Consider the following 11,425-nt stretch of genomic DNA (forward strand, 5'->3'; position numbering starts at 1 on the left):
ACTGGGGAAATAGTTTTAATTTTGCCTAGCATTTCTTTTATTTGTAGCTAACTTCAACTGAAACATAGACTGGCAACCTTTTCCCCCCCACCACATTCCTATGACATTGCCTTTATCTCACTACTCCCAGCCCATGAATCACCCTTTGTTAATGTAGCATTTTCTTCCTTATTATAGCAAAACCATCAATCAGGTGTATAAAAACTGTTTGAATTTATCACCCCTTATATTGGAAATCAGATGGCTGGTGATAATGGGTATACGTAAGGGCAATAATGGAATTGCCAATGAAGCAATCAATTTCATGCCATGAAATTTAAAAATGGGTAAGTCTGGATGGGTGTCAACAGGCTCAAACTCAACCCTGATAAGATGGAGTGGCTGTGGGTTTTGCCTCCCAAGGACAATTCCATCTGTCCGTCCATCACCTTGGGGGGGGAATTATTGACCCCCCTCAGAGAGGGCCTGCAACTTGGGCATCCTCCTCGATCCACAGCTCACATTACAGAAATATCTTTCAGCTGTGGTGAGGGGGGCGTTTGCCCAGGTTCGCCTGGTGCACCAGTTGCGGCCCTATTTGGACCGGGAGTCACTGCTCACAGTCACTCATGCCCTCATCACCTCGAGGCTCGACTACTGTAACACCCTCTACATGGGGCTACCTTTGAAAAGTGTTCAGAAACTTCAGATCGTGCAGAATGCAGCTGCGAGAGCAATCATGGGCTTCTCTAAGTATGCCAATGTTACACCAACACTCCGCAGTCTGCATTGGTTGCCGATCAGTTTCTGGTCCCAATTCAAAGTGTTGATTATGACCTATAAAGCCCTTCGTGGCATTGGACCAGAATATCTCCAGGACCGCCTTCTGCCGCATGAATCCCAGTGACCAGTTAGGTCCAACAGAGTTGGCCTTCTCCGGGTCCCGTTGCCTAAACAATGTCATTTGGTGGGACCCAGGGGAAGAGCCTTCTCTGTGGCAGCCCCGACCCTCTGGAACCAACTCCCCCCGGAGATCAGAATTGCCCCCACCCTCCTTGCCTTTTGTAAACTTTCGTAGAGTCTGTGGAGAGGGGCGGCATACAAATCTAAATAATAAATAAATAAATAAACTCCTTAAAACCCACCTCTGTCGTCAGGCATGGGGGAATTGAGATATTCCTTTCCCCCCAGGCCTATAAAAGTTATGCATGGTATATTTGTGTGTATGTTTGGTTTTTAATAAGGGTTTCTTAGTTATTTTAATGGTAGATTTGTTATATGCTGTTTTATTATCGTTGTATGCCGCCCCGAGTCTACGGAGAGGGGTGGCATACAAATCTAATAAATAAATAAATAAATAAATAAATAAACAAACAAACAAACAAGTAAGTAAGTAAGTAAGTAAGTAAGTAAGTAAGTAAGTAAGTAAGTAAGTAAATAACAACTCAGTAATAGGAAATGGTCTATTGTCAGTCTGTAGGCCATCCTATTCTTATTCAGCAGTACAACAAATTCTTGCTGCTTCATGTAGTATTCATGACGTAGGCTGGTGCCCATGGTTCTCCATTGGACTTGATATTGGATGTGATTTCAGATTACAATCCAACAAAGCTGAACAGCTAAGGAAATCTCTTCTGTTTCTAATGACCACCTTCCTGGAGATGGCACAAGCTGAAATTATGGCTTGTTGCATTTTCCAATTATCATTCTTTTCCTGAATCTATCTACAGTATTATTTACTACAATGGACAACGTTCAGAACCTCCTATATTTGCACAGTCAAAACTTCATGCCAAAGCATTCATTCATTCATTCATTCATTCATTCATTCATTCATTCATTCATTCATTCATTCATTTATTCTTCTATGTCGCCCGATCCCATGGGATTCAGAGTGGCTTACAACAGTAAATAATACAATACAATGTCAAAAACTCAAATATAAATAGTAAAAACAGTAAAAAAAAACATTATACCAACAATTAATGAAACCCTTGATAAACTGTCCAATCAGACATAGATACATACGAATCACTCACAGTCCTGCCATGACTAGATGTAACACTCATGGCCCCCAGGCCTGCCGGCAATAATTCTAAGGAGCCATTTCAGTTGGATTTCAAACCAGGATAGAGTACTGAGACATCTGTAGCACTTGTTATGACCTCTGGTGGAAACGGGATGAGGATGAGGTGTCCATCCTCGTTGTGCTCCTTTATCTCTTAGCAACCTTGAATAATGTTGGCCCCAGTATCCTTCTGAACTGGTTGTGAATGTCCAGGTAAGAGGCACTTTGTTGCAGTGTTTCTTCTCCATCAATTGCCCGTTCTAGTAAAGGAAGATTGCACCTGCATCCCTCATATATGAGGGGCCTCAGGGCAAGATTCTTGCTTCTTTCTTCCGTTTAACATCTCTGTGTAAACAGTAAGGTGATCTGAAGGTAGAGGTTCAGAATCACTAGTATATCCCAAAGCTGTTTTTTTTTCTTCAAAAGGCAATTGAACTTTCTTAGTTTTTTCTTGAAAATATTTTGCTTCTAATCCAATAAATAATCTGACTGAATGGTGGGGAAAGGAAGGATTTATATTCTTTGCAGTCATCTGATTGTTGGCATTGATTGTTTTTATGTTTATGTCTTGATTTGTATTTTTTTCAGTTTGTTATATTCTTTTCAGTCACCAACCAGAATCTGATGAGAAGTGAAATGTTTTCAGGAAGAAAAGAAAGTCCAGTTGCCTTGGGGGGAAAAAACACCTTTGGGGCAACCGTGACCTGGATTATTGAGAATATCCATAGACACTTATCACCAGTAAGCTTATGATACCCATCTCAACCCCAGGCTGTGAAGGTGAAGGGAGGAACAGAGTGGCTCAAGACTGAATGGCTGTGGTTGTTTGGGCCTCTGATTCTGAGATGTTTTCATCTTCAGTCTTGGATGGGGTTGCACATGTAATTTAGAGGTCCTTCTATGCACACAAATACTGCTTAAAGAGTAGGTGGCATCTGTAGCCAGGAGGCCTTTTGTATAAGTCCAGCTTGGTGCCATCTGTGGTCATTTCTTTATCAGAATATCTTCAGATGATCATTCATGCCCTAGTCACCTTACGATTATAATAATAATTTAATAATAATTTATTAGATTTGTATGCCGCCCCTTTCCGAAGACTCGATTGGACTATTGCAATATGCTGCATATGAGGCTGCCCTTGAAAAGATTCAGAAACTACAACTAGTTTACAATTCAAAGGGCCAGGCAGAAAATTATGCTTAGGTACATTCATTGCTTCCAAATTGAATATGTTATGTTGGCTTAAACTGAGTGCAATTCAAGAGGCTTATCATCACCTAGAAAGCCCCTTATATATAGGATTAGGCTATTTGAAGTAGCATCTGTCTCCAATTGTTTCTGGTCATCCAGTATGATTGCACAGTATGTGCATGTTCTGGTCTCTTCAGTTCAATGTCATATCACAAATCAAGGAAGTATGTCTTTTCTCATGAATGAAAGCAAATGTGCTTTTTTTTTCTATTGCAATTCATTTGTTCTGGAACAACCTCCTTCTGAAGATACATATGGCTCCCACCCTTAAATCAAAGGTCACCAATCCCCAGGCCACAGCCTGGTTCTGAGCCAGGGTATGTTGGAATCCAGGATGCGCAGACAGCAGGTGACTATTTGAGGACGTGAAGCTGAATTTGTGCTAGTAATGCACGCATGCACAAAGCCACCAATCCACAAAACCAGAAAGGTTGGGGACTGCTGCTTTAAATGATTCACTAACTAAAAAAATCATGACTGTGACTTGCAATTTTACTTCTAACGTAAGGATTAATTCTGCTCATCACAAGCCAGTGGAAAAGCCTGTTGAGGTTGATTACAGGACCACAGGATGCTGTGAAAATTGTAAATGCAAGAATTGGTAGTAAATGTTTTCCCCCCCATATCTGCTAACACAAGGTATGAAGCAGTCAATGACTACCTGTGATATTGTACAAGTAGTCTTTGATTTACAAGTTTGTTTAGTTACCATTTAAGTTACAATGGCACTGAAAAAAGTGTCATGATCATTTTTCATTGATGATAGTTGCAGTGTCCCAGGGTCACATGACCACCCTTTGCAACTTTCTGACTAGCAAAGTCAATGGGAAAGTCAGATGCACTTAACAATGGTGTTACTAATTTAGTAACTGCAGTGATTCACTTAATAAATGTGCAAAGAAAAGTGCCAAAATGGGGCAAAACTCAATTTAACAAATGTGTCATTTTGCAACATAAATTTAGGGCTTACCGTGGTCATAAATTGAGGACTACCTGTATTAAACAAAACAAGGCTCTATTTTTTAAAAAAGACATCAGAAGACGTTAATTAGCAGAATGAAGTAAAAATGGAAAAGAAAAGGAAACACTTCTAAGAAGCTGGGAAGAATGAACGCCATAAGCTTCACTTATCCTTGCTTTTTTGGCAATTATATTATGGTGGGTAGTCAGCCACATGATAGGACTGGATTTGGCAGTTTTATCCACCTACTGACTCTTTCCCAAACAGGCAGATATTATTTACAGGGTGTCCAGGGGGATAGCATTTTGAAATTCCCTGATATTTCCCTGACATTTCCCTGTAACTTGCAATCTAGTTAAGACGCAGTTGTAGATGACGTAAACCCAAATGGCTAAGCTGTGGAGAAATATCGGTAACCGAGGAAGCAAGTTGTTGCCACAATTATGCTCATTTTTGTTTGACTCTGCCAAGCAGCACAATCCGTTTTTTTTATTTACACAATTTCCCCGACTTTAAAACATTTTAATAGAGTTTGGGGCTTTTTTCCTGATTTATTTCATTTTTTTAATGAATTCCCTGATAATTCATATTGTTTTATATGCTTTACTTTATACTTATACGTTGTGAGCCGCCCCGAGTTTTCGGAGAAGGGTGGTATACAAATTATAATAAATTGAATTGAATAATTCTCTGATATTTCCTGAACCGCGGATTTCTGATTTCCAGGTTTGCTGGACACCCTGTGTAAAATATCCTCACAGGATGGAAGCCGTTCCAGGTAAAGGTGCCTTTTGTAATTGACTGGCGAGACTTCTGTCAATGCCAATGGCATTATTACCGAATTCTGGATGTCCTGTTGTAAACACGCAGCCGATGAATTTGCCTATCCCACTTTTCAGACAATGAAAGGTAGCTAATGCAATTTATTTCTAATACATGCACGTTGCTGGCGAAATGGTTTCTGAATCCCCCGCCCACCAACCTCTCTGGGGAGTTATTGTGAACACGCCACAGCCAGGAGGAGCCGGCTGATAATTCGCGGCGTTGCTATCTCTGCAGACGCCCACTGTTATCTTGGAGGGCAGCGTATAGACGGCCCTCCCTCTCTCGGGCCAAACCCACCCCGACCTATTCCCTGCTTAGCCACTCGGCATATGCTAGCTAGCTAGATAGCGGCACTCCTCTCTCAGAGCGCATGCCCCAAGGGGTGAAGAGCGTCCGAAATGTCGCCGCGCATGCGCCGCTCGGATAATCGCTAGGGGGTGGGGACGACCGCGTCACTGCTTCTTCTGCGACTGTCTCGACCAAAACAAGGTCGGTAAAAGGGAAAGCAGGCCGCCGACCGCGAAGGAAGGATATCTGGGAACCGCGGGCCTATGAAGTTCCACGTGGGGTTAAAATAGAATAGAATTAGAATAGAATTCTTTATTGGCCAAGTGTGATTGGACACACAAGGAATAAGGCGGGATTTCCCCCCCTTCGATTGCTTCCCGGAGCCAGCCAATCCGCGTTGGGATCATCCAAATGAGCGAGGCAGCTTGTGTCCCAGTGGCCAGGCCTCAATCGCCGCTGACCAATCAGGGGGAGCTGCGCAGGATTCTCGCGCTGAGGCGGTTGGAAGAGGCCGTTTCCCTGGTGCCCTTCCCCCACCCTGCTTCTTCTGTCGTGCCGTCGACGGTTGGGCAGACTCACGGCTTTTTTGCCCGCCCCTTTCGGGTTTGGCTCGGCCGTTGGGACCGGAGTTGAATTACCATGAGCGAGGGCGGCGAGGAACGGGGCCCCCCATCCCCTCAGCAGCGGCGCTTAGACCCCGCTTGTCAACTGCAGAAGGAGACGGAGGCGGCCGAAGCTCTGGCCGAGATGACGGCTTGGGGCGGCGGGAGCTTTGAAATCCGCAACCAGCAGGAGGCGCACGGAAGCTCCGCGGCGAAACCCAGGAGCCTGGAAAGGGCCGACCAGCAGAGGGGGGCGCGAAACCGGCCTTGAGGCCGGGGAGCAAAGCGCTTCGGCGAGGCAGGGTTTGGGAACTCGTTACGGCCGGGCGAAGGGAGATGGAAGGGAGGCGGCGTCCTCCGACGAGGACCAAGGAAGCGCAGCGGAGGTCCTGGAACCTGCCAGGCCGAAGCGGAGGAACGCGGAAGCCGCCGCCGCCAGTGTGAGCGACGACTACGAGGATGGCCGGGGGACCAAGAGGAAGAGGAAGGATGCCAAGGAGAGGCGCAGGGCCGCTGAGGTAGCAGCGGAAGCAGCGGAGGACGAGTGCTCCGTCATTTCGGTGGGGGAGGAAGAGGAGGACGACGAGGAGGAGGAAGAAGAGGAGGAGGAAGAGGGAGGAAAACGGCAACCAGCTCGCAAAACCGAGCAGTACTTGGAAGCCCTGGAGGCTGTGCAGCTGGAACTCGAAGCTGTCAATCAGCAGGCCAACCGTGCCTTTGCCCAGCTCAAAGCAAAGTTCAGTCACATGCGGCGCCCACACCTGGAGCGACGCAACAGCATCATCCAAAACATCCCTGGTTTCTGGGTCACTGCTGTATCCTGTCATTGCTACTAGCTGCTGGGGAAGGGTGGCTAGAAGTGAGAGGGAAATACAGTACTGTCTAGCACTACAAAGAACATGGAGAACAGTTGAAAGCTCTGTTATGCTGAGTTGGCTATTAATCCATGTAGCAATGGGTCAATGACACATCTGTTCATTTGCAAAATATTAAGGGGCCTCTCTAATGAAATAACTGGGGAAAGGAAATGTGCGGAATTTGGCTTCTTTGGTGGCAGAGCATATTTCAGTACATGGCAGTGCTACATATAGGTTTAGAATGTCTGCATTATATGTGTATCCTGCCCTCTTTCTGAAAAGTTTAGAATAGTTTGTGTTGTATTTTGCTGTTTTTTTCCTTGACATTAACTTTGCAGTTTCTCAACCATCCTCAACTTTCAGCCATGATCAATGACCGGGATGAGGACATTTTGAGCTACATGACTAATCTGCAGGTGATTTCAACAAAGTTGTGCTTACGTTTATGTATTGTATGTTGGAGGTGGTTACTCTTTGAGAGCTGTATGCAACAAAAATTCATTTAATGTATGCTGATTAGTGCACATTTAAAGAGGCAATAGTTAGTCTTAAGTCTAGAAATTAGCTTGAAATTGAATTTATCATTGAAAGCAATTGAATTGCTGTTGAAATTTCTGAATTCTTTCCACTTGAAAGTTCCTATAGTGAGTTAATGGTGGCAATAAACAGTACCTTGCTATGTCATAGGGTTTTCCAGCTAGTATTAATTCAGTGGTGATGAACTCTCAGGCTGTGTAGTATAATTATTTGCATCCTGACACTTTTCCAGACACTCTGATAGTACCTTGCTAGTATTATGATTATGATGTTCTTTGATATATAGGTTGTGGATTTCACCCATGCAAAGTCAAGCTGCAAGATCAAGTTCTACTTCAGCAGCAATCCCTATTTCCAGAATGAGGTCATTGTGAAGGAGTTCCAGTGTGGTTCCTCTGGTATGCACAAGGGGACAGAATTTTGAGGGATGAAAGGTCAGATTTGACATGCATTTCTTTACAGCTGTATGGTTTCCCCCCCATCCTTTCCAGGGAGATTAGTTTCTCATTCTACACCAATTCGCTGGTGGCGTGGCCAGGATCCACTAGTTCATGGTCAGAAGAACTTTGAAATGAGCCGCAGCTTCTTCAGTTGGTTTTGTGATCATAGCTTCCCTGCAGGAGATCGCATTGCTGAGGTAAGACTATTCTGCATACCATTGATGAAAATTTGCTCAAATTGATGAGAACTTCCCAAATGTTGCTCAAGCAGCAGCATCCACCATTATCAGCACTGGTGGGCAGTACCCTCTAAAATGTTTGTTGTATCCTTATGCCCTTTTACCTGTCACACTCTTCTGTTTTCTCTAGATCATTAAAGAAGACCTGTGGCCCAATCCACTTCAGTACTACCTGATGGGGGAAGGTGGTGAAAATGGTGAAGAAGACAGGTAAGAATCAGGCAGTTACTTGGTTCCTTGTTATGGAGATTATAGTATGGGTGATATTTTTGGCAAGAATCTAAGCCTGCCATTGTGTGTGGATATAGATTTTTGTCTAGGTTTGTGGCAGCAGGACGTAGGAAGAGAGAACTAAAGAGACGTAGGAGAAGTGGACTTCATGAAGACAGGGCTTCGTTGTATACACCTGGGAAGTCTACAGAAGATGATAGATAAATGGTGATACACTCCCTCCTTCCCTTATGTTTAGTGAAACAGAAAATGGTGATGACTTTGTTGTGATTGTGGATGATGATGGTGAAGATGAGGAAGATGGGGTAGCAGATGTCCATGAGATCATAGATGAAGAAGAGACTGGACAAGGTAAGTAATGGTGAAATAGAACTGCTCCTCATAAAATGATTTAGCCTTTGGATTGGAAATGCATAATAATTGTGAATAATCCAAAGTTTTTTACAAGATGGGCAACTACTTAAATGTTTAAATAGGTAAATAAATACATGTTAATACAGGTAGGTCTTGGCTTATAACCACAGTTGAGCCTAAATTTGCCCATTGCCATTTCCATTGCTAGGAAGACAGTTGATAAGTGAGTTTTGTCCCATTTTATGACCTTTCTTGCCACAGTTGTAAAGTGAATCACTGTAGTTATTAGTAACACAATTATTAAATGAAGGTGATCAATTCACTAGGATACTGCAATGGTCATAACTGAGAAATGGTCATGTTAGTGTTTTCAGTGCCATTGTGACTTCAGTCGATCACTAAACAAATTGTTGTAAGTTGAGGACTAGCTTTGCTGTTTATTCCTAAAGGTTCTGAACAGCTAACAAATCAGGGACATCATAAAAGGAACCTCTCAATAAAAAGCATACATTCATAGAAAAATAAGGAAAATCTCAACACCACAAGAAATAAGAAAAAACATACAAAACTATATGCCCATGAATGCCTTCCTATACTGTATTCAAAGCATGTCTTTCTCCTGGGCTAACCCAAGTATTAACAATTTCCTTTTAATCTAGAGGGGAAAAGTAGAGCAGATATCTCTCTAGGCAAGGGGTTTTAAATTGTAGGCACAGTGACTTAAATGCCCATTTGCTAAGTTTCATCAGCTAGCAATTTGAAATAGACATGGAGGTGACAGTCAGTACCTTGAATCCTACCACAAGCTATTTGGCAGAGTGATCACTGATTTATAAACGATAAATAACCTGTTTAGATTGCTGCATTTTGCAGCAGAGATAGGTTTGGAATGCTTTTCAAAGCAGCCTCAGGCTGCATGCACTACAGTAATCCAAAGTAAAGGTGACTGGGGCAAGGGTTTCTTACTTGCCCTAGTTGGGCAATAGCCTTTCCTTTCACAGTTGTCACCAGCTACTTGAGCAAAAGCTTTGAGTTCAGTGGGACTACCAACTTGCCTCCCACCTCTGAGCAGGGACGCATAGTTTAATTCAGAGCCAAAGATGATGATGTCCTATCCTGTCATTGGCCTACACCCAAAATTGTTCCATTTTTGAAGAATTCAGTTAGAACCTATTCCTTCCTTGAGAAATTCTAAGCACCATCTATTTGATGATATTTGTATATAACTAGACAGCATAGATACCTAATCTTTCAGTAAATGACCTCTCCCAGCAGTTCCATGTAGATTAGATGAAAGATTCTAAAGTGTTACACAGAGGAGATACATCCAAGCAGATTTTCTTCTACTCCAATGACAACTCAACCTTATTAAGAAAGAGGAACACCACTGAAGAACAATATATATCCACCTGACATCCCCCCCCCCCTCAAAAAAAAAAACCTCATCAGAGCCAGCCCAGAAGGATACCATGATGGTATCAAAAGCTACTGAAAAATAAAGGCACATCAGGAGGTTGTATTCCTTCAATCCCAGATGCAGGAGATGGTCCATTTACTTGAGGGTTTTTTGAAGTTGCAGTTTTATAGTGCAAGTCTTGGGATTCTGTCAATTAAATATTGCAAATGCGGGCAAATATTGACATATCTTATTTACTAACACAGGTGAAGTGGTAGAAGAGGTATTAAGTGGCCAAGAAGATGATATTGCTGGATCCAAGCCATCCCGAGAGGAGCCAGAGGGGAAGGATTCCGAGGTGGAAGAAGATGGCTAGAATACCTTATAAAAGAACAGTGTGTCTGGTTGGACTTTCCTATGGGGACCTCAGTGGCACTTTGATGCTGACCAATTGCACTTGGACATGGCAAAAGATGGGGTGTATCAGCAGCGGTCACATAGATTATTTTGTATCTTTATTTATTGTATTGACTGCATTTCTCTCTCTCTCTGCCCTTTGGGGGGCCCTATGTGCAAGCACCCCTTAATTGTTTGATGCTTAGCATCTTCTCCTACCTGCCTGTGTGGGGGCTGTATGCTTATTTGCCCTGTCCCCTGGTGGCTACTCAGGGTCTTGTCTGCCCAGAGGCCTTTTTAAAACAGCTCAGGGTTTCCTTTTTTCCATTCAGCATTATTAAGCTGCTGGCTTTTCGCACCTTCCCTGAACTTCTGCTTATAAGGATTCTACTCCCCCTGTGTATATTTTAGCTTTAGTATGCCTGCTAGCGGCCGACCAGTGCCTCATGCCATCAAAACATAATCCCAGCCTTGATTTTCCCAGATTGAGGGTCGGGCCTAACCAATTGGGATTCATCCATCGTCAGTGCAGGGCTCTGCCATCCAAACTGACTTTGTAGAAGCTCCTGTTGGCAACCTTGCACCCATTGGCTTAGCTAAAGCAATAATAGCTCTCTGGTTGCACAGTATTTTCCTTGGGGCGGTTAATGCAAGGAAAAGGGCTGTGATGATGGCTTGTTCTTGTGTTTGATACTTTCTCCAGTGCTCCAGTCCATGAAAGCAATGGCAAGATGTTTCTAGCAACAGCGTGTATATGTGATTTTATGCTCCAGTGTACTTTATGTATAACTGCAGACAATTTCCTAGCAATGTTCCTAAGGCATCTTACCCAGTTGGATTTCCCCATTCCCTATACCCCACAGAGGCTGTTCTATGCAATGCTACTGATATTTGTAGAAAGGCAACCATTTTCCTTGGCTGATTTTTTTTGTATATTTCGTATCAGGACTTTGTACTTTTTTTATTATAAAAAAGCACTTAATGTACAAAGCGCTTTCCAA

The 11,425-nt window shown here is 43.2% G+C and overlaps 1 protein-coding gene across 1 annotated transcript; it reads left to right on the forward strand.

Annotated features, from left to right (window-relative positions):
- The first annotated feature begins 5,915 nt into the window (after positions 1–5,915).
- On the forward strand, positions 5,916–11,425 carry LOC139161811 (putative testis-specific Y-encoded-like protein 3). Its single transcript, XM_070741422.1, is given in 8 exon segments — positions 5,916–6,186; positions 6,188–6,789; positions 7,170–7,247; positions 7,655–7,766; positions 7,860–8,005; positions 8,178–8,257; positions 8,517–8,629; positions 10,295–11,425. Coding segments are annotated over 8 exon segments (1,416 nt in total). The 5' UTR covers positions 5,916–6,011; the 3' UTR covers positions 10,405–11,425.

The sequence above is a fragment of the Erythrolamprus reginae genome, chromosome 2, assembly GCF_031021105.1.
Source record: "Erythrolamprus reginae isolate rEryReg1 chromosome 2, rEryReg1.hap1, whole genome shotgun sequence".
Taxonomy (NCBI): Eukaryota; Metazoa; Chordata; class Lepidosauria; order Squamata; family Dipsadidae; genus Erythrolamprus; species Erythrolamprus reginae.